Source organism: Calypte anna, chromosome 14, assembly GCF_003957555.1.
Source record: "Calypte anna isolate BGI_N300 chromosome 14, bCalAnn1_v1.p, whole genome shotgun sequence".
Taxonomy (NCBI): domain Eukaryota; kingdom Metazoa; phylum Chordata; class Aves; order Apodiformes; family Trochilidae; genus Calypte; species Calypte anna.
The window spans coordinates 7148306-7176262 of NC_044260.1; the positions used below are offsets into that span (position 1 = coordinate 7148306).

A 27957-nucleotide genomic window follows, 5' to 3' on the forward strand; every position below is an offset into this window, starting at 1 on the left:
ACAAACTGACTCTGACTACATGAGGACAAAGCCACAAAACATTGAAACAGGATTCTAAAAAATCTACTGTGCTTCGGACAGAGCAAAGTCTTTTGAAATAACAAGAGATTTTAAAACCCACAAGTTAATTTCTGAGCACTCTAGCCTTGCCTAGGTTCACTTGGTTTGACTTTTAAGATCATTCTTAAGCATAAGAAAACTATACTGGCTGTAAATGACTTACCACACTAACTTCTTGCATAATCAATCATTCATGCTGCCATCCTGTAACATTATAGGACTGTGGTTCAAAAATCCCAGAAAATGCTCTTTAAATTATTCTGCAATCCAGTTGCCACTGAAAACAGAAGTCTTGTCTCCACCTGCTTAAATCGCAACTAGATTGAATACATGTCAAATCTATCAGTCACAACCCCTACAAACCTTGCAATATAAATTATTTGGATCCCAGCATTTAAACAGTCTTGGTCTTTTTTTTATACGTTTTACTACAATGATCAAACCATCGAAACACTAATAGGTAGCAAAAATTCTGTATTGAGGTAGGCACCAGTCTGCACAAGCTACCAAACCCCAGCAGCATGATTCAAGTGTCCTGGGACTCCAAGGGAGTCAACCCAAACAGAATGGTTTCACCTCACATGACCATCATTCTAGAGAAGTTACTGTGTACATTAATCCTCTGAACCACAACCTTCTGCACAGCAAAACCATCTCAACCACGAACCAAGAACAAGGCGTGTGTATTCTCTTTAACAACTAGAAACTCTTCAGGATGGTTCCATGATTATCTGCCAGTTCCCTTTGAAAAAGGCCTTGAATGAAAGAAAACTGTTTTTCCACCCTTCTTTGCTGCCCCTTTGAGATAAAAAAAGATCTCAGACAATTTTTCTTTGCAGATCTCTTTCACATTTGGTTAGCTGAATGGACAGGCATAGAAATTCTTGTTAGATTTTCTGAATCACTTCAGAATGAACAGAAATGTGATGGCAAACGCTGAGATTTTTAAGCAAGCACTTTCAAAGAGAGGTTATCATTTTGTAGCATGGCAAACACACAGTGACCTGCAAAAAATGTTAAGCGGCACCTCTGGTGTCTTTCTGGGTAGGACTACTACTGTACTGCTACCATGATGCTGCCTCCTTCCTTAAAATTCACACAACACATGAAGTCACAGAATGGTTTGGGTTGAAAGGGACCTTAAAGATCACCCAGCTCCAACCTCCCTGCGTGGGCAGACACCTCCCACTAGACCACGTTGCTCCAAGCCCCATCCAACCTGGCCTTGAACGCCTCCAGGGATGGCATATCCACAACTCCCCCGAGCAACATGTGCCAGTGTCTCACCATCCTCACAGAAAATCACCTTCCTAATGCCTAAACTCAATCTCCCCTCTTCCAGGGGAGGGGAACCTTAAAACCATTACCTCTTGTCCTATCACTTCGTAAGTCCCTCTCCTGCTTTCCTCTGAACCCTTTGATGACGGATGCATCACGAGTAAACACCATTTCAGGCAACCCCTGTTTTTCCTAACTCCGACTGTAATCATTCACCCTCTGGGCGCAGCAGCCTGACTGGGAGAAGGGGGGGTTGGGATCTGGTGGTTTCACCTCAGAAACGGCGCCGGCGCTCCCCCAACGCTGGGGACCTGGGATGACCCCCGCCCGCACCTACGCGGAGCCCGGGCCAGCCCCACGACGCTGCAGCCGCGCAGCAGCGCTGGCCCGGGCCCGACGGGAGTTTCGCTGCGGAGCCACCGCGGCTGAAGTGTCCCCGGGGCTCCCCCCCCCACTAGCTGCTCCGTCCTCGCTGCCCCCTCAGCCGCTGCCCTGCGCGGGCAGAGCGACCCCGCGCGTCCGGAGGCGGCGGCCGCGGCTCCTCCCCGCCCAATGGCGGCGGCGCTTGGAACGGTCGCGCGGCGGCGCAGCCACTGGGATCGCGGCTGCCTCCGCTGGGCTGCCCGGGCGAGGAGCGCGGAGCGCTGCGCGGGGTCTTTGCGCTGCGCGGGGTCCTTCCGCCGGGATCGGCGAGGAGAGGCGCGGCCCGCGGGAGACAGGTGAGGGGAGAGCCGGGGGGCAGGGGTGGGATGGGCTCTGGCAGAGCCGCTCGCTATCAGCGGTCCAGCCGCCGGGAGTGGGGCAGGGAAGCGCGGCTGGTGACAGGGCCGCTGCCGGGCCCCGCGCAGCCCTTCGGGGTGTCCCTGCTGCTTCCCCACCCCCGCCAGCTCCGGTGTCACCGGGACGAGCGAGGCAGGGCCTTGGGGAGGTGCCGGCACCTCTCGCAGCCCCCCCCCCCCCCCCCCCCGGGGAAGGCGTGAGGGGTTCCGTAGGGCGTTTTTGGCCAGCGGGTTTGCACCGCCGTCAGCGGAGACCCTGCTGCCGTCTTCTGCCCGCAGCTGATCGGGTCCTTTCTGGGTGGAAGCGGGGTGGAGGAGGGCGATGAGCGCCCTGACCACCCTCCGTGTCGGCCTGGGGATGCCCGGTGGGCCCCAGCCCCGCGCAGGTGGCGCCCGCCCCACGGGGGCCTTAGAGCTTGCCCGCCTTTCGCTGCGCACCGCGGGATTCCCGGGTGCCCGTGACGCTTCGGTAAGTTGGGAAAGCCCTTTGGGGTCTACGCGGATGTAAAGCCGCGCGTCCATGTCTGCTTCGTACGAGAATGGGATCAGCTGGGCAAGTGTGTGCCGTGGAAATGGAGGTAATCCAGTTGCATCTGCCTGGATTATCTTAATTCTGTCACATGTATATATTTTCCTAACTTCATAATCTTTGGGACTTTCACTGGTCTTCCAGGTACTTTTCTGCCTGCTTGGGCTGTCATTCCACATATAGGCCTTCACTTACATATTTGCCCACCTTTAACACACCTTAGCATCAACTTCTATGTATTTTTTAGCTTGGTAGATACCTTCATTGCATTATCTGTGTTTCTGTGTGTACTCCAGTCTCACTGGCACTCTTGTTGCTTATGGTTAAATGCACAACATTTTCTCTGTTATTAAGACTGTTTTGCAAAATTTTAAGTGCTAATGCTGAAGCCTTTGTTTTCCCAGTGCTACTCACATGATAATTTTCATCTCATTTTCACTCCATCTTTTCCTTATTATCCTACTTACAGTAATGTAGAAAAAGCCTTTTGGATTTGAAGAGGATGAACAGCTAGCTGCTCCAACTACACCAACAGAAAAAAACCTGGAAGATTCATTGTGGTTATTCTGCCACAGCTAACAGGAGAACTTTGCTCTTGACATTCCACTGGCCTCATTTGTTCCCTGCTGCTATAAATTTTCTTTCTGTTTCCTGTTATTCACTTGGTGGATCCATTTTGGTACTTAGCAGCAGCAGTTCTAGAAATAAAAGAATTCTGAAATATCCTCCCTGGGATCCCGTGTGAACTCACTATGCTGATTTTGACATAGATTCTATACAGTTTCACCTCTGCTGTTCAAATACATTTGTACCAGTTGGTCCCTCTACACCACTGCTTATTCTCAGCCAGAACACAGGCACACAAGTCTCCTTAAGCTCTTGTGTACACTGCACAGTTGCATTTTGACAATGAAGAATCAGTGTTCCACACTGAATCCAAGCAAAAATTCCTCTTTTCTCTCTGCTCATATCTCCAAGTCCTCTTTTCAGCCTTTTCCCTCCTAGTACCCCACTGCATTGTTCATAGAACTGGAGGCAAAGTCAAAATATTTATCAGTAGTTCTGATTGTCAGACATACAGAACAACCAAAATTTGTTCACTTTAATGGCACCCAGAAGGCCAAGTGACAGAAATACTCAGGCCTGCCTTTCAGACTTCTAAAAAGATTGACATACAACCACTTCACATGAAATGCTGACCCCTCCATGAAGGGTAGGGCTGCAGTACCCAGAAATGGCAGGTTATTAAGTGACAGGACTGGAATGGCACCCACCAGATCTCTGCTGTCAAACCACACTCTCTGTATACTTAAATAAATGCCACACCTATGTATATTAAAGATAAGATCCCAAAGTGGTCACCAGAATGCTTTGGAAAGTTGTTTCCTGGCAGGCAAGTAATGTGTCCATGGATTAGAAGTAGATGCATGCTTATGGAGAAGATTTCTTTCACATCTTTTCTGTTGTGCTTGTGTAGCTATGTTGGCATATGCCAAGAAGAAGATGAGGAAGAGATACTGGAAAATATTAGGGCTTTGTGGAGCTTTGTAGCTTTATAATATAATATATAATGCTTTATAGCACTATATCAGCATTTCAGAGCGAAGCCTTCTGATACAGCATGGTCTATTCCACTTCATCTCAGTTTAGTGTTGACTTCTGTCCTTACCCTGTCAAAGCTGTCCTATTAATGTGAGCTCCTGTAGGATGGACAATAGTGTGCCTGTAGCAAGGTGTTTCACACAGATTTTCAGAGCCTTCGGAGAGGTATAACTGCTCTGACTGAAAGAGATCGCTCTGCCAGCTTTGTATGGGCTCTCTTTAAAAGGTCATTATTTACATTAAAAGTGTCATTTCCATTAATAGCCCCTTCTTGCCTTTCAGACATGGCCATGCCCAGTTCACTTTTGTGGGCCGTTGACATTTTTGGGAGGGTTTACACTCTGTCTACTGTTGGCCAGTACTGGGAGCTCTGTAAGGACACACAGCTGGAATTTAAACGGGTCTCTGCTGTCAAACAGTGCTGCTGGGGAATAGCCTGTGATCATCAGGTGTACACCTACGTGCTCTCGGGTGACGTTCCCATTCGATACCAGGAAGAAACCTATGAGAATCAGGTACGATGTGTGATGGTTGCTTCTGTTGTCCTGCCAGGTACAGGTCAGAAAGGAATGATAACAAATCCATGCATCAGCTGTCTCTGCATGTTTGGGTTTTGTTTGTTTTGTTTTGTTTTTTCTCACAGGAAGATTGCTTGGTTTTATTTGTTTTCATTTTTTTATCAGGTGTTTCTGAAGTGTGTATGTGTGCCAAATAGCAGGTTATTCTTTTAATGTTTTGATTCCCAATGGAAGGTTCTACTTCCTTGCTCTTACCAGAAGCAATGCCAGTGTGTACTATGGCCTGTTTTGTATGAGCCATTTCAGACTGAAATGTTCACCTGTTTCACCTGATGTTTTTCTTTTCTTGGTGACAAATACACAGTCTGCTTAGAAGGATGCCCAGTGTAACAGTCAAGCAAGAAAGAATGTTACCAGAAATACAGTATTCTTAAAAAAAATATTCTTTGTAGTGTTTCAAAGACTTCTTTAACCCAGGCATATTTCTCCATTGAAGTACAATGTTTCCAGCCTTTCTGCACAGAAATGTTAAGATGATCCTTCCTGTGTAATGCACTGCAAAAGAGTGTCTATGAAATAGTGTTTTAAAGGAAATTTTTGTTTTTAAGGTAAGTAAAAGTTATTTGAGAGAGAAAATTGAAGAATTTTCTTGACCACATTTCTGTGGTTTCTAACAGGTAATGGAATAAATCTTAATTGAGAAATGACAAATGTATTTACACAAATAAAAATTCAAAAACCTAATTTTACACAGTAGTTGATATTGATACTACTTTCCAGCTATTTAAGACTCTGGGTTTTTTTAGGTAAACATGTTCTTTAAAAATGCAAAACTCTAAAATTCATTTTACTTGTTATTTTAAAATTTCTGTTAATTCTAGGCTATGAAAAAAAATGGAAAACAAAATACTAGAAAGCCCAAAAGGAAATATTCATCAGGACCAAAAAACCCAAAATTAACCTCAGTTTACAGATAATGAGCAAGGCAGTTTAGCCAGGTTATTAGAAAGAGTAAATAATATATTGCATCAAAATTACAGAAATATTTTAAAGCATTAATTTTCCATGTGCCCTAAAATGTAAGACAGTATTACATGACAATTTTTGCCAGTATTTCTACAGTAGGTAAGAGTGTGGTGGAAGAAAAAAAAAACCAAACAGATTGGTGAAAACCTCAGCAAGTTATTTGCTTTGTAGCTGAGTAAAGCCAAATTCAGAAAAAAAAAAAACCAAACCAGAATGTAAGAAGATTTACTGATGCAATTATCTTGACGTGGTATCTGGTAAGAAACTGCTATTTTTCTAGTGCAAGAAGCTAGTCATCATTCTCATGGGGAATAAATTAGAGATCCCAAGGCCATGTGTGCAGCATTATCATAATGCCAAAGAAAATGGCACTGCTAGTAGTAAAATATATCGTCAGATGTTCCTATTTATGTGGCTGTCAGTGACTGGGTTGGGTCTAGCTCTGCAGTCAGCCCTTAGATACCTGAAACGCTTCCTCCAAAGCTTTGTTAGCTCAGGGCTTTCTCAATGCAGCCCCGTAATTTATTCCTCTTCTCCTGCAGAAAAAGAATACACGCATCATCTAGGACTAGATGTACAATGAGATGATGTGATCTCAAATAAAATGCTTAATTTACTATTTTTGGCAGCGCTGGAATCCTGTTGGTGGCTTTTGTGAGAAATTACTGCCCAGTGACCGCTGGCAGTGGAGTGATGTGAGCGGGCTAAAACATCAGCAGCTTGATAGTTTCACACTGCCCTCACCACACTGGGAGTGGGAGTCTGACTGGTATGTGGATGAAAATATTGGAGGGGAACCAACAGAGAAAGGGGTAGGTGAACAATACCAAAAAGAGATCTGTTCTGGGAATCCTTAGTCTGTAAAATAAAAGTGTAAATGGTCTGTAAAAATAAAAGGCACTAAACTTCTTACAGCTACTTCTTTCTGGGAAGTAGCTCAACTATAATACAACACAACACAAGGAATGATCTTGTTTAAAGGCTTTTGAGTCTATAGGAGCTTCTATAGAAGCTTTTTACTTTTGATCATGCCACAAAGTGCTGGCAACTGGATGCCATTGTTATGTAAGATCTTTACTGTGAAGAAAGTAAATACTTTACTGTATCTTGTTTGTTCTGTGTATATTCTACAGAGGAATTTGGACATGATTCATAAATTATTCATGGAATTAGCTGATCTGTTAATCAAGGTTGCGTAGATTTGCACAGTAACTTGTATTTGTAGGAGAGATTTGTGCAGAATTGCTCTGAGTTATTATTTCAAGCTTTCCCTTGGTTCTGATGTTCATAAAAGAATACCTCTGTTTGCAGGGCTGGACTTATGCCATAGACTTCCCCAGCACCTACACAAAGGACAAGAAATGGAATTCTTGTGTCAGACGCAGGAGGTGGATCAGATACAGGAGATACAAATCACGAGATGTCTGGGCAAAGGTTTTTTTCTCTTTAAAATATTAAATAAACTGATTTCCTGAAATAGTAAATTATAAGTGCAGGGAAACTCATTTTATCAGTGCTGTGTAGGCTGAACCTGGGTTCCTTAACTTCTGACTTGTAAGCATAAATGGGAGGCTGGGATTTTTCATAGAAACCTGTGGTAATAAGATGCCAGATCTCATGGTGATGCAGTTGGAGATGCTCATCTCCTTTGCAAATTTCAAACCAACTTTTTACCTTCCCTTAGTTGTTAGACAAAATGCTCTCTCTCGAGGTAGCACCTGTCTACTGTCATTCACCAGCTGTATTGCTTATCTGTATAAATAACTATTCTTCAGGAATGGTTTTTCCATTCTAAGAATGTACAAAAATTGCAATTTGTGATGTTCCAGCTTTCCAGTTCAGAGAACATCTGGATGCACTGTTCTGTGAGTAAAAACTCCCTTTATTTATGGGATGAAACAGAGACTTCTTCATGCTGCCTCTGCAGTGTTTCCCCCTCCCTTTGTGTGCACAGCCTTGAACAAGAGGAAGAATTTCCATGCTCAGCTTCTTTATTGAATGATGCATAAACCAATCTAAAAGAAACAAGTTAGGCCATGAGCCAGATCACTTATCTGTTTGTGGTGTCTCTTTTTCTCTTCCCAAACTTCCTTTCTCTTTGCTTCAGATTGTATCACATGATGATCCAGAGCAGTTGCCAGACCCTTTCAATGATATCTCCATTGGAGGATGGGAAATCACCGATGAGCCTCTTGGCCGCTTATCAGTATGGGCAGTTTCTTTACAAGGAAGGGTATGTGCATGTTCTTTAGGTTTTCTAATATAAATTACTACTGAAAAGGTCTTAAGTGCTTTTAAAATGAGGAAGGTTTGTTACTGCCTTATGTGGGTAAGGAAATAGGCTGTTCGTGCAAAAGCTGTTTTTGGACTACATTACAACCTAGTGTTGTAAATTGAAGGGCTTAATATCTCATTGCTGTGTTATGGAATCTGTGAACCTCTATCAATTTGTGAATCTTAAAAACCTGGGCTGAGTAATCCTGAAAAATGCCCAGAATGCAGAGCACTGGTAACAAAGAGATAAACCTGATAAAGATTCTTAAAAAGCACTGTGCCTTGTCTTGGTGGTGAAGTCAGGAATGATTCAGTGACGTTTACAAAATTATTTTCTAAGACTTATTTATCATAAAATTACAACCTCCTGACTTAGCAGAGTGGAATCCAGCTCTGGAATGTTTTATCTTCTATTTAAAATTATAAACCTTTTTTGTTTGGTTAGTTGGTTTGTAGGCCTACCATAAAGTCTCTTCTCTATTGCTTAGTGCTGTAGAGATTTGATTCTTGCTTTCCTTCCTTCATCCCTACAGCATGTGTCTGACATTCCTGTTCTTACAAAATTTCTGCCCTATGGTCTCACAGGGAAGAAAGTAATAGTTCTAACAGATAACCTGAGATTTCAGTCATACTTGGCACTACCTGGAGAGGCAAGAAATCTTGGCTAAATTCTTTAAAGTAGAATGTCCTTTGCCTCATACTTCCCAGTAATAAGGGACAAGCATCCCACTCTACAGGCATCCTTGACTGACACTGTAAGATGCTTTCATTTCTCAAGTGAAAGTCCCCAGAGGAGTAAAGTCTTTTTAAATATGACAATTTAGCACTCAGCAGTCATGTTCTGGAGCACTCATATGACTGACTACCACAGGCTGCTTTCTGTTTGACCTTCCTGGTTTGGCTGTTGTCTATAGAAAAGTCCACTGACAGTAGAACCAAGACTAGCAAATGGACTGGGTTTCAGTGAAGGCTGCACAGAGAGTGGAATTTTTTACCCATATTGTAGCAAGCTCTGCTTAGTGAAAGTGAGGTCAGGTTATCATCTAACAGTACCATTTTTGTGTTACGTATTTGTTCATCCTTGGTTTATGTAACATGCCCTGAAATACAATGAAGTGGTTTTGAATGTTTAAATATACACAGAAGTTGCAGCAATAGGTTACTGTACCCAATCCAGATTTGCTTCCAGGATGAAAGCTGGTCTGTACAAAAGCCTCCTCCCTTAGTACATAAGGAAATAGTCTTTAACTGCATAATCAGCATCAAAAAATACCTTTAAAAGGTCAAAGGGCATACACTGCATTAAAAAACCCTGTTGTTACAGGAGGACTTTTCTTTCCAGTTTGTCTCAATGGTTTCATTGTTGTAGAAATATTTTTTTAAGTTTCATTTGTTTGGTTTTTTTAAACTTGCCTAGGTATGGTACAGAGAAAATGTCTGCCATCACAATCCAGAAGGTTCCACATGGTCCTTAATCACCACTCCTGGTGAAGTTGTACAGATCAGCTGTGGACCATATGACCTCCTTTGGGCAACACTTTGGGAAGGCCAAGCTATTGTGAGAGAAGGAATTGACAGAAATAACCCTCAAGGTAAAGCTGTTTAAATTTAGCTGAAGTTCCTTTGATTTGTGCAGTGTTGAATAAGAAACCAACCTATAATGTCTTCTGTGTTTTGTGTCTTGTAGGAATTTCCTGGAGTATTGTGGAGTCTCCAAGCTCTGAAAATGGGATTATGCACGTCTCTGTGGGTGTTGATGTGGTGTGGTGTGTTACAAAAGATAAAAAAGTAAGAGGGGTCATACTCTGGTTCTGTTTTGGGGGGATTTTTACCTCCCCTTTTGTATCTGCTTTTCTCAAACACAGGTGTATCACTTTCATAGGAAAGACAGGGGAGTTGTGCTCACTATCTCCATGGTTTGGGGAATTCCAGTCCCCCTTGCTGTTATGGGAATACTGTGCAGTTTGTGATATGTGTAGTGGCTTTTAATTTAAGAGAGACTTTCTGATTTTCTCTTGGAAGAAATTTTCTAAATCCAAGTCAGACAGGTGTGGCAGGTGGGTGGGGATATTAAGTCTTGAAATTGAAGGGACTCCTAGCTGTGCAGTCTTGTTGCCACATAGCCTGAAGGTAACATGAAAATCAGGATGGGGAATATTTTAATCTACACTTCTCTGTGTCTTTCTATTTTTTATCTTCCCACTGTTAACTGTTCCCTCTTGGTCAGCTTTTTAATGTAGGAGTTCTGTATTTATTAAGTGACATATCAGTTATCTGTAGGTTTTCTGTGTGTATTCTTGGGCTTTTAACTTAGAATCACAGAACATCTCAGGTTGGAAGGAACTCAAAGGATTGCTGCGTCACAGGGAGATTAAAGTCCTGAAGAGTGTACTAGAGTGCTCTTGTGCTCACAGTAATCAAACCCCTTCATCCTGAATTAAAAACGTTGATGAATTCTGTCTATGGTAGCAGTTTAAATAATTGTTTAATTGCTTTAATAAGTACCTGTCAGCTAAGCCACAGTAACACAGTGTCCAGTCTGCTCCATCTGCCAAATAAAACCACTATAATAGATGTGGATAAGCTGGCATGGTTTTCTTCAGATCTGACACAGGATGGTCAAGTACACTGTCTATTACATGATTCTACCAACTTCTCAAGTAGCTGCTTGCCATTATATGACCATATGCTAAATACAGATGGAAGATTTTTCCAGGTACTCAGCCCACAGACATTTTCTGATTGCTAGAAACTAATTTAAGGGGAGACAATTCAAAGAGCTATACCACTGAAAAGATCCCTCTGACAGTTGCCTCCATCAGCCCTACTCTTGGGGTGTGAACACAGGAACACTACTTAAAAGTCTGTTCAGGGTCACCAAGAATAGCCTACAGTTGACATGTAATAGCAATACTTTTCCAGTGGCTAAGATGCAAACTATGTCATAGAAAGTCATAACAAAAAGTCTCCTTGTGGCCCCTTCTGGCTGTAGCTGATCACAGGGACATACAGTCTGACTGCAATTAAAAGAATGATTTTATCTTTACCTGATAAAGACCTAGGGAGGTTAGGTGACTTCTTAAGGCAATGCAGCAAAACAATATTGGAGATCAAGAGTAATGCACCAAATTCCAGCTGCCTGCCTGCTAATGCAGAAGGAGGAAAATTTAGACTTTCTGCTGTTGTTGTTGTAGGTGTGGTTTAGAAGAGGAGTGAATTCTCATAATCCTTGTGGGACAAGCTGGATTGAAATGTTTGGAGAAATGATGATGGTAACTGTAGGCTTAAGTAACCAGGTAAGACAGCTGTATACCAGTTGTGAGGATATTTGTGTTCCCCTTTGCACAGGCAGTGTTCACATGTGGTGAGGTCTGTCAGCACTGCCAGTATGCACAGCTTAACAAGAGGTCCATGTGCTTGATGTGCTATAGGAAGGAGAGTGTGACTGAAATCTACACCAGGACATAACAGCCAGCATGTCTCTTGTATGGCACATTCAGGTGCAAACTGGTTTTCTGCATGGTACAGAATTTTATACTGAATCTACAGTATCAGCGTTAAGGAAGAACACAAAAGGAAATATGATGTCCAGCTGATTTTTGTGCTAAATTTTCAACCCCTGCACCTTTTCTGTATCTGCCTGGATCTCATGCTATTTCCTTCACCATGCCCTTTCCTTCCCTAGGTGTGGGGAATTGGCTGTGATGACAGAGCAATTTATTTTCGTCAAGGTGTCACACCAAGTGAGCTGAGTGGGAAGACATGGAAAGCAATTGTATCTGGCCGGGACAGTGACAGATCTCAGACTGGGAGCTCCACCAGTCTGCTCAGGTAGCTAGAAAATATCTGCTTGGAAACTTTGTAAACAAAGAGTTTCAATGCTAGGAGATACTTCTTTACATTCAAATAGGACAGTCAAGGGGAACTGGAGAAGCCATCGCTAACCATTTTGTATGCCAAAAGTATTTGCATTTTTTGCCATTAACAATAAGCAGCAGCTGTTGCACTCAGGAGCAGAAACTGAAGCTCCCACTTGGGAATTCACCACATGCTTCCAGTAAAGTGTGTTTCTCTGGAACTATCTGGAATTAGTCTCTAGTAAGAGAAAATGCTACCTTTGAAATATCATGAGGGAGTCTGAACTCTGCTTAGGAATTAGCCTTCTCCTGAATGTCACTGTACATCTCCTTTCTTAGATTAAATCAGTAACTCCCCACTGACTCCTGGCCTCTTGGCTGCTGCAAGACACACCAATGAAATTGTGAGTGCTGCAGAAGCTACTGGTTTGAGTCAGTGTGCTCTGAGTAGAAGCCTACTCTAGCAACAACAATCATAAAGTTAATAATGGGCTTTTAAAAATGTATTTTTTCATATTCAGAAAATGTGGTATTGCTTCAGTGTTTTCCTGAGAGTTGCAGGCAGCCAACATCACTGAATGACTGAAAAGATCAATTATGTATCTTCTGTATTTCAGATTTAGTAAACTGGATTTGTGTTGGAAGACTAGAGTTTGACCTTTAAAAAAGAAGTCTGATGTTTCTCTCCCTAAAGCTGAAATGCTAGGTTGATTTCTGTATGTCTGTGGGCTAAGGCCTGTGCTAATTTAGAATGCTCTGAATGATAATTAATTATCTGTTTGTCCTTCAGTGCTGGCTGTTTCTTTACTGATGATATTCAGAACCAAACAAACGCAGTCATTCAGGGTGATGCAGATACTTCCTCTGATACAGAGCTTCCAAGTGTACCCATGAACCTTGCCAACACCCCCCCGATGGGAGCTGCAGCCAGCAGTGGTAACAGCACAGGCAACCAGACAGCAGAAATACACCCAAATCTGTGTGTGGATCTTCTGGACTCTGATCAAGGAGAAGCTGCTGTCACTTCAACTTGTAATGAGAAACCTAATACTGAAGTGCATAAATCTGCAAACCCAAATTCTTCTGCAGAACTGCACTGGACAAACATTGACTTGAAGGAGGCCCAAAAGCATCCAGTCCTGTCTGTCAGCACCTTTGCAGAAACATCCAGCCTGGCTTCCCTCGGTGTGTTCCCAGTGGGAGCTGAAGAACAGTATGGAGCCGATGAGCACCCGCTGTGGGCCTGGGTGTCTGGGGGAGGCTGTCTTGTAGATTTGCACAGCCCACTAAAATGGTTCAGTGCTCCATCAGGTACTGTCCAGTCACCACAACAGACACTAATTCCCAATCACAGTTCAGTATGCTCTTTAAGAAGAACGTTGGTTTGGTTTTTTGAACAAAACCATAGTGCTAAATGTCTGATAACCAATTATCTGTTACTGCAGTTTGTTAATACACTTCATGTCTGAGGGCAGTGTCATGAATATTTTGTTGCAAAGCATGTCAGGACTGAGATACAGAAATGTAAAAGTGATATTTTCTCTGAGTTTCTGTAAGAATTTTGTAAAATAATCTGTGCTGGGTCTGCATCTCTCTTTAATTGCAATGTAAATACAGATTTAGAAAAAACACGTAATGCAACTGAACAGTAACTGAGAGCAGTGAAAAGGTTCTGCTGAGAGATGCAGATGCCACAATTAACTGCCTCACTTCCACAAATAACTGTCTCTTTCCTATTGAGAGAAGGGTAAGATAGGGAAATTCCTCAAGAGGCATTGTGCAAAGAAGCCCTGCTGATAACTGAGTGGGGTTGGAATTCATATTCTTGAAAGACAGTGGAATATAACTGTTTTCAAAACTAACCATGAACTTTGGCATCCCAGTATTTAATGACAGTGTAACTTAGTGCATTCTATTACCTAATTATCTTGTAGTACAGTGACAAAACTCACAACAAACACTATAGCTTTGAAAGATTCTATGTAATCATCTTGTGGTCCTATTTCTATGCATCAGTTATGGCGTTTGACTGTAATACATTGATTCCAAAGTATAATAATTAGAAAAGTCATGTTAGACTGGGTTGATTCAGTCCAGTGTTCAAAGCAGTGTTTTACCTTTGACATAACTGTATTCAAAGCTCACCAGAGTTTATTGGTTTGGATTCTGTTCTAGGTTTGTCATCCTCTGTGCAATCTCTGTCTCTGTCTATCACCCCAGCACAGACAGCAGCCTGGCGAAAGCAGATTTTTCAACAGCTCAGTGAAAGGACAAAGCGAGAACTGGAGAATTTTAGGCACTATGAACAGGCTATAGAGCAGGTAAGCAATGAGGGCATTTATATCTTATCTGCTAAGCACATCTAGTGATGCTGAACATCAGTAATATATCTCTGATGTACTGATCCAAGCTTAACTGCCAGCTTTATATTCTTGTCCTTATTTCTGTCTGTGACTTCCTGGATTATCACTGCCTGAGCTCCCTGTTAGAAACTAGCAGCTTATCAGACATGGAGCAGCAGTCTTTCTAAAAATGTTAGCTGATAGTTTTGTATAGGAGCAAATATTGGTCAGTGTTATTTGAGTACAATGAAACCTCAAATAAGCAGAGAAACATTTGCAACAGTAGAGCATTATATGAATTATTCCACCAGAAGATGAGGCTTCTTAGTTGAAACAGTGGCTCAAGTAGGTGAACTTTCGCTCTCTATAACCATTAAGGCATTAATGCAGCTTGCATAAATAAAGCCATAATGTAAACACATCAATAGCAGCACTTCTGAATAATGCTCCCTTTGCTATGACTCCTTGTCTCTTTTCAGATTCATTCATATTTTGGTCCCTTCATTGGTAATTGCCACATTATATAATTTGATTAAAAACACTTAAAATCTCAGAGTTTAATCAGTTTTTAACAGATTGTGTCAAGGGTCTTTAAGGCCAGACAGAAATTGTTATAACAAGGAGCATGCTAGAATAGGTTCCTCTTTGTGTGCTATTGCATTCTTGTAGAGGAAAAACATGAATACTGATGTACACATCCTATTTCAGTGATTTTCTGTCCAGTTTTGTGAGATTTCATTTTGCTTTCAGCGTTGTGAACACTGACATACTGACAACTGACAACTGATTCAGTACGGAATAAACTGCAGCAGATTTCTTGTGGTCACAAAAACAGCATTTGGGAGAAATAAAAAGATTCATACAGTTTCCTTATTCCTGTAAATCTGTGTTTGCATTGCAGTCAGTTTGGGTTAAAACTGGGACCTTGCAATGGTGGAGGAATTGGAAGCCACATAAATGGATGGATGTTCGAGTTGCCCTTGAGCAGTTCACTGGGAGTGATGGAATGCGTGACAGCATCCTGTTCATCTATTACATGTATCATGAGGAGAAAAAGGTATGTTCAGCTGGAAACCCTTGAGAGCATTGCATTAGGCAAAGGAAAACCCTTGAAAGTAGAACAGTTTTCTTAAGAGAGGAAAATTATGGTATGTTATTGTTCTAAGTGTTGGGAACAAATTCAAATGTAGTCAGGGCAGTAGCAAATTGCAGGCTTTTCTAAGCTGTAGCTGTGTTGATGCTATGTCAGAAGTACACAGTCAGCAGCCATCCACATTGTTTAAACCATGCAATAAGGAATTCCTTTGGAAGTTCACAGTGTTCTTGGTCGTGAAGAAAGAGCTGAGCTTGGCTGGCCAGGGTTTTCATAGTTAATACATATGAGCAGTATGAATCTGGTAGTGCAGGACTGGAAATAGAGCCCCAATTCCTTCTGCACCAAGAATCAATTCTTTGCTATGCTTTACAGGAGTTCCTGAAGTGCAAAAATGCTGGCACTGAGGAAGGTGTCCGAGTTTGTCCTAGTCACAATTCTTTTTTCTCTCATTTTAGTATATCCACGTGTTCCTGAATGAAGTCACTATTATAGTGGAAGTTCTGAATGAAGCCAAACACTCTTTTGCACTGTATACACCTGAAAGGACCAAGCAGCGATGGCCAATCCGCCTGGCAGCCACAACAGAGCAAGAAATGCATGACTGGGTAATTCTGTGAATTTTTCACTTCAAGCTGGCAACCTGAAGTAAAACATAAAAGCTGAAAGTTCTCTGAAATCTCAGCATTACATTTACAGTATCTATGCTACTTACCTGTTCTACAATTTAGGTATTTAAAAAGTCTGTTCCAATTTATTTAGAGGCACCTGATGCTTCCTGTCTCCTCTGGAGTTTCCACACTTTCTGTTGCTGCAGTTGCCCACATTAGAACCAATGCTGGTTTTCCTCCCCTTTTTATCTCCAGATATTGATTAGGCTGCACATTACCGAGGAGTTTAATTCACTTACTGTTCTTCTGCACTGGTAGAACTGTTAAGTGTTTTCACCATTGTAGCAAGTCTTAGGTATGGGCAGGCAGGCTTGTATACACTGAAGCAATGGAAAACTTGAGACGCTTCATAATGATCAGACACTGCAAACCACTCTGGTTCCAGTGATTGTGTTCATTTCTAGAACACTGAATTTCTCTGCCTTTGAGAAAAAGCTGCTAATTCACTTTGCTGATTTGTAAGAACCCACAAAGGTAAAAACTTGGTTTTGTAATACTGAAGCTTCTATGGATTTTTTTGTTCTCAACGTAAAGGCAAGATTTTGTTTTTCTGCTTCTTGTTTTGTAGCTGTCTTTGCTGAACATGTCTTGTTGTGAAAGCAGACAGATTCAAGGCCCTCCTTCTCACCATGCCATTTGGTCAGTTACTTGTAAAGGAGACATCTTTGTTAGTGAGCCAAGTCCTGAACTGGAGGCTGGACCACAGCTGATGCCTTGTGATCAAATGTAAGAGGTTTTAGAAGCTGCTCTTTCTGCTTGGGATGCCATCCAGCAAAGACTGCATTTCAGATCAACTCAGTGGCTATGATGGGCTGTCACAGTATAGTTTAATGGTTGCCTTCATATTCATAATTACATCTGAAGACATTCACCAGATCATATTTTAATTCTTAGATGCTGGACCTATTCATGCAATTTCAAACGTCTTTGCCATTGAGATCCCTTTTTCTTGTGATTGCATCTTTAAGGCTATAATTATTTTAATTAAGAGATGGTCAAGACTAAAAGTAAATCTAATCACTGTAATTGTAGTGTAATTTGAACTTTCAGTTTCATCTGTCAGGAAATCTGAAGTTCCCAGTCCTCATAGTCCTCGTAGACAAAAGCAGTTCCTTTACAGTTTCTGTTGCAACTAGGACAATGTAGTGCTGCAAACTCTTCAAGCAAAAAAAGAAAAAAAAAATACCAGCCTCAGAACTGGTGGATTAAAGACCAATCTTCAATTAAAATTCCAAGATACTTGCACAAAGTGTCTGAATAATACCTGAGAAATCCTGTAGTCATTTTTCTTCAGGGTAGAACAGCTTCAACATCTGAAAAACCACAGAGCTGATGTTTTCTTACATGTAGTATGGGAGATCTGTGACGTAGATGATCTCCTGCTGTTCTGATAGCCAAAATAATCTTCTACAATCTGTTTATTTTCCCCATTCTTCCCCATAAACGTACCATGGCCAGCTGGCTTTGTGAAGCCTCAGAAAAGGATTAACCTGCAAAGACTAGGAGAATAGGGAGCCCTTGCTTTTACCAGCCTTTCTGGCATATATATAAATTATTTGTTTTCTTGTTAGATAAAGGTAAGTCGTAGATTTTTTTTTAATGAGGATGAAGCTAAAGCTGAGACAATTGATGGCCACTAAGACTGAAAGATTCTAGCAAGATCTAGTGTTTTAAACTAGTGTTTAAAAAAAGCATATAAGTATAAAATACAAGCCAAAAAATAAAACGATATTAAAATACTTCAAGGACTGAAAGTTCCAAGTGGAGGCAGACAGGTTCCTTCCAGCTGACTTTCTGGTAGTTGTTCAGAGGGAAATGCTTTCAAGTGACAATTGCCTTAACTTAGAGATTGCACAGACATCAAACAAGCAAGCTGTATGTCCTTGAGATTGTTGCATTGTAGGAGGGGAGAGCCTGTGGTGTAGTGAAGACAAACTACATGTCTGTTGTCTTTTTTCTGGCAGGTTTTGGCGTCAGGTTGGAGGTCATCTTCGAATGATAGAGTGCAATAACCGAGGCATAGTGTGGGGCATAGGATATGATCACACAGCTTGGGTTTATACTGGTGGATATGGAGGTGGCTTCATTCAAGGTATGGACAATTGGTCTACTGTGGTATGTGCATTTCTTACTTATCTTCCTGACTGGGTTAGCTGCTGAAGGTATTTCAGCTGTCCTTCCTTTAGCCTAACATGTAGAGTTACACAGTGCCACACATTAGGAAGGAATTGGTATTGCAGTTTTATAGTTGTATTTTCAGTTTAAGAGTGAGAAATAGGATAATCAGCAATATTACTGTAGCTATTGGAATTTTAAATGTAGTGTCTTTAAAGATTAGCTTTACCATATTCCAAATGATTTGTTTCTCACAGGACTGGCCAGTAGTGCTGATAACATTTATACCCAGTCAGATGTGAAATGTGTTTACATCTATGAGAACCAACGGTGGAACCCAGTCACTGGATACAGCAGCAGGTTATCTACTCACTTGATTGTATTTATTTACTGTAATTTTTTACTACTGTCAAAAGAAACAAGGGGTTTATTCTAGTTTTTCAGCATAGTTATTACAGTTACTCTATCTGTAGTCTCCTCCAACATTTATTGTTAACCTGAAATTAAAGGAGCAGTGTTTCTCAATTTTCTGGTTTTGTAATTACCAATTCTAACTGCATTTGTAGCAAAACATTACAAATTTGTGCTTGATGAGTGCACAAAACCCCTGCTTGCAGCATCATTAAGGCCATACAGCAAAGTTCTTATTAAGATCTATATACTCATATACATATTGTGCTAAATACATTGGGTCCCTGAGTATTATATTTGAATAGAAGTATTGAAAAAACATTCAAATATATGAGAAACTCAGGATTTGCCTTGCAATTTTAAACAGTATTGAGGAATATCACTCTACAAAGAAAAGTTTATATGGCTGTGAAGTTTGGTGTAACTGTAAGCAATTGTGAAGATTCTTTCCTACTATCTTCATCACTCATTTCTAAATAGAGATTAATGACAAAAAAGATTGCTTCATGTATGAAGGTAGGAAGCACTACAAATAGGTTTTTCTTCCCTCACCTTTGAAATTTCCTGTTGTAAATGACCTTGAATTCCTTGTACACTGTTTCACCACAGAGGTCTGCCCACGGACAGATACATGTGGAGTGATGCCTCTGGCCTGCAGGAATGTACAAAAGTCAATACCAAACCTCCTTCTCCACAGTGGTCTTGGGTAAATTTTTGTCTTAAAAGTCTTTTTACTAAGAAGGAAAAGATTAGCAAGTACAAGACTTGGGCTCAAGTGACACAGATTTTCTTTGTGGATCTGTTGTAAGCTTGAACCTTGGTTTCCCCAGCTATATGATAGCAATAATCTTTCATCATCAAAAGAATGTTAAGCTTTGAGTGGGATTTTTTGTTTAGTGGGACTTTGACTTCTGTTGCAATCTTTTTCTCTCCCGTTGAGAAGACTTGGGAACCTCTGTATAAATTTGTATTGCAGGTATTAGAAGGTCATTGCACTCCAAAAGTTGAGTGAAATAGCAGAAGAGGTTATTGTTATTATACATTAGTTGTTGATTGTGCTTGTTATTCTTACTGTCTCCTTTTGACAATAGGTGTCTGATTGGTACATTGACTTCAACACTTCAGGAGGAACTGATCGGGAAGGCTGGCAGTATGCATCAGACTTCCCAGCGTAAGGAGATACCTTCTACCTAAAATTCTAGCAGGCAAATGCAATACTGAAGTCCTCGTTACCTCTTCTTTCCTATTCAGCACATTAACAGTGTTTTAACAGGAGCAAGTGTGCCCTGATTTCCCTCTTTGTATGGGGATAGTAATGCTGAAATTCTGTGGGGAGGTTAGGCAGCAAGGTGAGCTTGTAGTCCAAGCATTTTAAAGTCAGCAGGGATGGTTGGTGGGCAGATCCAGAGACAGTGCTCTCAGGCTGGCATTGACATTGAGGTTGCTCTGGCAGCCTCATGAAACTTTTTTCAATCTATTTTGGTAGGTCCTACCATGGTCACAAGACAATGAAAGACTTTGTCCGAAGGAGGCGCTGGGCGAGGTGAGGAACTAAGACTTTGTTTCCAACTTAAATGCCAAGTGTTCCCTTAAAGTCTCCTGCAGTTATGAGGGGAAGATTCTCCTCACCCCATCAACAAAAGTATTAGTAAATAAACCTGCATTAAACAGTCCTATTTCCAATAGAGATGCTGATAATCTTTAGCATTGAGGCTTTAGTCTTAAGCCAATACAGGTAGATACCCTATTTGAACTTGTGGGATCCATAGATAAAAGTCAGACAGCTATTCTATATCTGATTTTCCTTATGTTAAATTATTAAAGAATCGTAGTACCACGTACTAGACCATTTTAGCAACTGGTAATACATCTTTTATATTAATAATCTTAACATGTGAAGTCTGCATACTGCAGAGTAGGCAATAGATAATCCCAATCCCATTTAAATCACAGTACACAGTATTCTGGTGGAACCTGGAAAACAGCAAACTGCCACTATATTCTAGTCTGTTCTATTAAGCAGTGAAACTCTGTGCATTTGCTGTTTTTCCGGCTTTTCTATGTTTCTGTGGTAGAGTATCTAACAGCTATACTAACAAATTGCTGAGAAGTTACAGTTTCACATTGCCCTGTATGTTACTTAGACTACAAGGGTGGTATTTTGGCCCTTGTACAAAAACATTTGAAGTAAAGTCTTTAAGCATCAGTGTTGTTGTTACAGGATGTGCCAGAAAGCAAACAGCATCCAGTCAATCAAAATGGTGGCTTAAAATAAGGGATATGAGAAACTCCCTCAAGCCTAAATACTTCTTCTAGTTTTAACTATCAATTGAAAACTGAAAACAAATAGGATACAGTTTTTCAAAACTGGAGGAAGGAGGAATGTCCCAAGTTTTTTAGGGTATTATTCATACAAGGAAATTGCTGTTGGCACGATAGAACCTAACATAATTTCCCTAATAGATAGCATGACTTCCTTGCATTTTCCAGAGAAGAAATAGAAAAATTTCCAGAATAATCTGCCTTATCTCTGCCTACCTCAGGATGCTACATAACTTTCTAAAAAGCTCAATCAAAAAAATGCTTCTAAAATTATTCCCTTATCCAAGACAGGGGAAGGAGCAAACTGAATTTGGGGGTCAAACATTCTTGCTGTTTGCCCGGTGAGTTTTAGACAGCTAGGCTACAGACCTCTTGGGTGGTCTTGATTTTGTAAAGTAACTTTTTAAAATCAAAAGCTGTGAGAAAAAAAGCTATGTATGTCAAAAATTCAAAACTTGATACTTGAAGTCAACAATGAACCAGGAAACAAATTCAGTTATAGCAAGTATGTACTTCTGACTAGTGTGGGGTTTTTTTGCTTCAGAAAATGTAAGATAGTCACCAATGGGCCATGGCTGGAAGTGCCTCCTGTGACCCTGTGGGACATCTCCATAATTCCCAGTTCAGATGCAGATGATGAAGAAGCAGTAGCACTGTGGGCAATCAGTGACAAAGGCGACGTGCTCTGCAGGCTTGGAGTGACACAGCAAAACCCAGCTGTAAGGCTCCCTCTTTATTTGTATTGCCTTGTTGATGTATTTCATGTATGTTGCAAGTACATACACACAATCATGCCATGCCCTCAATGCACCATGGTATCTTTTTCCCTTTTATGTCCCAGATTTGAAAGTGTAACAGTTTGCTCCCTGCATTCTTAAAGCAGCAATTCTGCTGCAGGTTTACTTTAGCTTGTGCCCTGTCACTTGCAGGAACCTTCTTCTCAGGACCTCTGTCTCCTTGTGAAGTACTTCCACTTTCTGCACTGATAGCACGGTTCCTTTCCTTATTTGTTTAAACTATTGATAATGTGTGTATCTAAACAGCTGAGGGGTAGAATTTCTCTCAAGTATGGTCCCAATATAGAATCATAGAACCATAGAATTGGCTGGGTTGGAAGGGACCTCAGAGATCATCGAGTCCAACCCTTGAACCACCGTTGCGGTTGCTAGACCATGGCACTCAGTGCCACATCCAGTCTCTTTTTAAATATCTCCAGGGACGGAGAATCCACTACTTCCCTGGGCAGCCCATTCCAATGCCTGAAATATAGTGGCCATCAATATCAATGGATATCTTATAGCTTATTTAAGACAGGTGGGTGTGGGCTAATCTGCAGATTTGACTTTTTTTTCATGGATTGGGACAGAAATAACGAATGAATGTTCAGTATACCGAAGGTATGCAGAAAGGAACAAGGAGTCCAATAACTGCCATACGAATACTTCCTACTAATACATACATGCTGAAACACCATCTGAGGGTTGATAGACACTGATTTTAAGCCATAATTACAACAGGAAAAACAATTTAACAGTATACTTCGAGATGTTTGGAGAAATATGGCAAGAGGTTAAAAATGTGTAGATTTTTTCTTTTTTTTTTTTTCTCTTTTTACACAGCTCTGTAAGGCACTGCAGTAGCAAGAACTAGAATTACTGTCTCTGAGCTCTGAAGCTCCAGATCAGTTGATTTCTGTGAGACTTGTTCTGTGTAATCAAAACCAAGGGATTATTAATTTTTTTTAAAAGGTTCTAGTTCAGCTATTCAGGGACATGGAGGTGCCTAAATTACAGTGATTTCAAAAGGAAAGACCCTCTTACAGTATACGTAGCTATTTTCAGAGTTGCATCCCCAAACATCCTTGAGAATCATCCAAATGCCTTTGAGGTTCGTGTTTCTGTTCAGTAGTAAAGTTACATAAGAATAACACCCCAGGGTCTTTTTCACTGTCTAGGATTTTCACTATATGGCAATAACCAACAATGTTTTATTGTGGAGTTTTTAACTATTGCTTCTCCATTCATCTTTCATGGTTTATTAGGGAACATCCTGGCTGCATGTGGGAACAGATCAGCCCTTCATTTCCATTTCAATTGGAGCATTTTACCAAGTGTGGGCTATTGCTAGAGATGGTTCTGCCTTCTATCGGGGTTCAGTGTCTCCAAAAAAACCTGCAGGTGAGTACTTTTACTTTTTTAGTACAATCTTCATCTTCTGCATTATGTAAGCTCAATTACACCGCCCTGTCTGAAAATGACAAAACTGTTTAGCAGAGTCCTAAGCAATAGCTGTGCAAAACAGTGCACACTGTTATACTCATTATAATCATTATAATCATAGCACTGAATACTCATTATACTCATTAGCAGTGAATCAAAGCAGTGAATTTGCTCTTCATTTGTGTGATTTAAAGTTTTTGTTTCTAAAAACAAGCTATTAAAAATATATTGAATGCAATGTCATTAACAGCTTTCTTACACAGCTCTGTATTTCAGCTGCAGACATTTCCAAGACTTCTCATACATAATTCTGTTTTTTCAATGTTTTACTCAAGTATTTCTGACTTCTAGGTGACTGTTGGTACCATATTCCTTCACCTCAAAAACAAAAACTAAAACAAGTCTCAGTAGGACGAACGTCTGTGTTTGTGTTGGATAAAAATGGTAAGGATCTCTTAATATTATTTACCAGTGTGGCAAAAACCAAATCAGTATCCATCAGATTGATGTAAAAAGGAGAGGCTAAATTAGAGCTGCAGACAGACGACTGCTGCTCCATGAAGAGTAATATTTCATGTTCAAAGATATGTAGTAGGTAGCCCACTTAATTACTCCTTTTGAAGACATGAGTTTTGTTACATCTGATGGTGCCCTAGATACTAACAATCCAGCATCAATGCTACTGTTTTGGGGCAGGGGGAGGAGATGGATGAATATCAAAAGATGAGAACTGCATAGAAAGATTTGTCTGAAACCCTAAAACATGCAAAGAGAATACCTTCCTGTTCTGAGTCATTGAATAACGAAGCACCCAGAAACAAGGCTTTTACACCTGTCTCTCTCAGAGATCTTAATATCATTTATTTCTTTAGTGCATAGTTCTTTATGTGAACATTTTTTCCCAAGAAACTTTGCAAAACAAAGTATTTCCTGTTTTTTCAGAAAAGTTATAAAGACTGCCTTTAGGAATACAAATTCCAAAGTAGGAACTTCTTTTCCAGCCACAAATTAGTCAAAACCATTATGCATTTCCACAGAATACAGAAAGTATAAACAACTGATTTGTTCTGTTGTTTACTAGCACTTTATACAAAGTGCAGTTCCTGAGCTGTAACCAGGACTATTTATTTTATAGGTAATCTTTGGTACCGGCAAGGTATCACACCAAGCTACCCTCAAGGATCTACTTGGGATCATGTTTCAAATAATATCCGTAAAATGTCCGTAGGACCCTTGGACCAGGTGTGTATTAAGCTTTCTTATATTTCATTAGTTTATTTTAAATTATGCTTTACATGCCTTTGTATTTAAATTCAATTTTCTTCAGAACTCTTTCTGTTTAGTTTTATTTATTCCACAACAGCACTGTCTAAATGCTGGAATGCTGATAGCAAGATACAAATCATGCCCATGAAACGGTAGTATAGCCAGCAGCCCTTTGCTGTGAAAAGCCTCATTAATTTTTTTCTTTTTTTTTTTTTTTTTTTTTAACATGGCTATTTTATATGCTTAATCTCTTTCCTGAAGTCTTTCTGTTTTGCGATGTTTTAATGATAATACTGCTATCTAGCTCATTTTTGGGGTATCTCTCTGACTAAATTAGAGCATTTTTGGCCTGTTCAAGATCAAGACTGATTTCTGAAAGTGGTCAGACAGTTCCTGTATGGAAAGAGCACCTTTTATTGCCTCTTTGCTTTCTTGAGGTCTGGGTGATAGCTGACAAAGTGCAAGGAAGTCACAGTTTGAGCTGTGGGACAGTCTGCCATCGGACAGGTGTTCAGCCAATGGAACCTAAAGGCCAATCATGGGATTATGGTATTGGGGTAAGTGCTGGGGACATAGTACTGCCTAGAGGATGTATATCCAAATACCCACAGACATACTTAGAAAAGAAAGTGCCATCCTGCTCCAGCTGGACAGCTTTCTAAAGGAAAGCTTTAGACCTTGCTCATACCTGCAGGAAACTGACATTTATTATTAAGTTTTAGGCTCCTTTTTAAAGTTAATGTAATGCGTTATGCAATTAAAGCTGGGAATTAATTTACTTATATTTGATAAGTATTACTTTTAAATAGGTACTTTAAGCATTATAATGGAAAAAAATAGTAAAATAAGTACCATCTTCTAAAAAATTGATTCCTTCCTAGTCTGCATATGACTGTTCATCATTACTGTTCCCTGTATTACCTTCAATGTTTTGAGCAAGGCTCTTTCCAGGTTTTGACCCCTTGTAAGTTGATGGAAAACCTGTGATGGTTCTGTTATGAATACCTGACCCTACTAATCTCAATTCCCTGAATAAAAATAATTCTCAAGGTTACTACCTACATACCTCACTGTCAGGGAGGTACGTTGGGTTGTGCTTTGTTTTACAAGGAGCCTGTTTTCTGATTCAGCCCAGAGCAGAATTACTTGGAATTATATGAATACATACTGTATAAATACCCCCATAATAAATACTGTAAAACTAGTGTGCATAAAGCATCATATCAGATATTGTACTTGTTTCTCCTTTTATATTAATCAATCTTTTACAGGGTGGATGGGAGCACATTACAGTCAGGGGAAATGCAACTGAAGCATCTCGGGTTGCTACACATGACACTTCTGATGAAAACCCTGCAGTGTCAAAGGATTTAGAAGATGAGGAGGGTAAAGGGGAAACAGAACACTCTAAAGCCCCTCTGATGGTCAGTGAAAGTGAAGAATTGGACAGACATTCTGTTAACTGTTAAGTTGTCACCAGCTACATGTTGCAAACATGCTGCAGTCAGTATAATTTAAAAAGAAGCTAAATGTCTATTGCCTGGAGCGAAAAACATGACCTTTTTGTGCTACTAATATATTTCCCTGAACGGGAGTTTGCAATGGAGTATTTTAAATACTGATCTCCTCTACTACATCATGAGTAAAATGTGACTGGATAGAGTCAGTTGAGTTTTGTGAAAGCAGGCAAGTTGTTTAGCTACCATCTGACCTTTCACCATAGCTGCTACACAGCCATACAAATGTGAACATCTTTCCTTCTTTTTTTGTGAATATTACAGTTCCTGTTCACACGCTTTGCACACTACTCTTTGGATTTATATTTGAGTAGAGATGAAGATGTCATATCTATTTAAATGAATTACAGGCAAACATAAGAGGACTGCTTGTGCAAGCACACACGCACATAACTCTGCTCATGTCAGTCTTGCTTACACAGGCATGGAGCCTGGGTCATGCTATTCTTGCTTCTATCAGTAAAGTCAAATTCTATACAGCTCAGCTTAGGGTGCAGTTACCAGCAAGGGCCATTTTTTGCTGTATTTGCTCACACTGAGCAATATCTTAAACAAGAAGTGGAACTGCTGGTTTCAGCAAGACTATTTGGAGGGCATGGTCCTTTTCAGTCTAATTACCTGACAAAGTCTCATTCTAAATTACCAGCCCAAATGATGGTAAATGATGTTTTGTCTCTCATTCTTACCTGTGGTAGCTAAGGTATACAGGTGCCTACCTCATGAGGTTGGAAGGCACCACACACTTGAGGAGTTAGGCTGTGTTTGAGGTCATTGCACATTATGCTTTCATAGTTGAAAAGGTAAGAGGAGGCCTTGAATCATATTCTGCTTTCACAGTGGTAAGAATGCAAAATTACTTTATCAATATCAGTTGAGTTTGCCAGTATAGACTAACACGGGTTCAGAACGAAGCACTTTGGATTTACTAAATGATTGATCTATCCCTTCTTCAACAAGAAACCACTTTTTATTCTCAAAAACAGCTTTTTCTTCCTGTCTTATCTATTATAATTGGACTGTGATGTGAAATTATTATTTGAAATCCAGCCCATGGGAAGTGTTGTAAAAGCCACTCCCAATACCTTCAGGAAGGCACCAGGTTTTTTCTCTGGCAGCAGTTTACAATCATTTTTTCTCCCTGTGTGACTGTACATGGAGTTATTTTTATATGATGAGAAGTGTGGTGTGGTCTCAGTACTGTATTTGTAGAAGTAAAACTTCTGTTTGCACGTATTAAAAGAATATATTTGGTATTTTAATGCCAAGGAAAGCACTGTTGCAAAGTCCAAATGTGAATGAAGATTCAAGATGCTTTACTGGTAAAAAAACCCCAAACCTGTTGATCTTTCCAGTATGTGGATGAGAGATTTCTGGTTTATACTTACATTTTGAGAGTACCATAAACAATATGTTTGCATTAATTGCCGTAATAGATTTTGCATAACTTGCACAGCATCTTGTCCAAATAAGAAACTTTACTACATGTATTTTTTGAGAATTGTTAGGATTGTGTTTTCATTGCATCATATAAAAAAGTTTTTTCTGTTAATAGTCAGTGTTTACATGTCCAACAATCAAACTGATTTCATACAATACTCTTTATAACCTACCTTTGCATTTTTCCCGACATTGCCAAGTTTGACCTACTGTAAAAATACTGGTTTAAGTGAGCATAACATAAATTATAAACTGTTTGAATACTAAATACCTGCCTTCTGAAACTACTATTTAGAAAATTATTTAATTTAAAAATAAAATGTCATTGTTGGGGCTAGTTAAAATAAGGAAAAGTGACTTTAAGTTGAAGTAATTTTGAAAAATAAAAGTAATTTATCAGAAAAAAATGCATTTGATGAAATCCATTTTGACATGCCCAAGGAAGTAGCACTTTGTTGCAAAATACCATACTATTGCCATTCCACTGAAATGCCTATGTCCAATGCCTCACTATCATAAAGGATGACTGTTCAGAGCAGGGGTAATCTTAAAGTATCTCCTCTGCTGGATATTACATGCCCTTTCTGGCTTAACACCTCTGTTTGCAGGATGTCCTGTCAGAAACAGACTGCCACAAGCAG

General features: G+C 40.3%; 1 protein-coding gene across 1 annotated transcript; it reads left to right on the forward strand.

Annotated features, from left to right (window-relative positions):
* Positions 1–1846: 1846 nt before the first annotated feature.
* On the forward strand, positions 1847–27714 carry TECPR1 (tectonin beta-propeller repeat containing 1). The gene is made up of 25 exons (XM_030459931.1): positions 1847–2057; positions 4531–4763; positions 6422–6604; positions 7104–7226; positions 7900–8025; positions 9484–9658; positions 9754–9854; positions 11261–11362; positions 11752–11897; positions 12714–13234; positions 14099–14244; positions 15167–15322; positions 15817–15966; positions 16598–16755; positions 17994–18121; positions 18402–18504; positions 19165–19261; positions 19647–19726; positions 20042–20098; positions 21422–21596; positions 22919–23054; positions 23448–23540; positions 24232–24338; positions 24800–24919; positions 25634–27714. Exons 2-25 carry the CDS (start codon positions 4533–4535, stop codon positions 25829–25831), a joined length of 3612 nt encoding a protein of 1203 aa, XP_030315791.1. The 5' UTR covers positions 1847–2057; positions 4531–4532; the 3' UTR covers positions 25832–27714.
* Positions 27715–27957: the final 243 nt, after the last annotated feature.

Coding starts and splice junctions, on each gene's coding strand:
- TECPR1 (XM_030459931.1), top strand. CDS start 4,533: ATGGCCATGCCCAGTTCACTTTTGTGGGCCGTTGACATTTTTGGGAGG. Junction 11,363..11,751: donor CTGTAGGCTTAAGTAACCAG/GTAAGACAGCTG, acceptor TTCCTTCCCTAG/GTGTGGGGAATTGGCTGTGA. Junction 23,541..24,231: donor GTTTGTGTTGGATAAAAATG/GTAAGGATCTCT, acceptor TTTATTTTATAG/GTAATCTTTGGTACCGGCAA.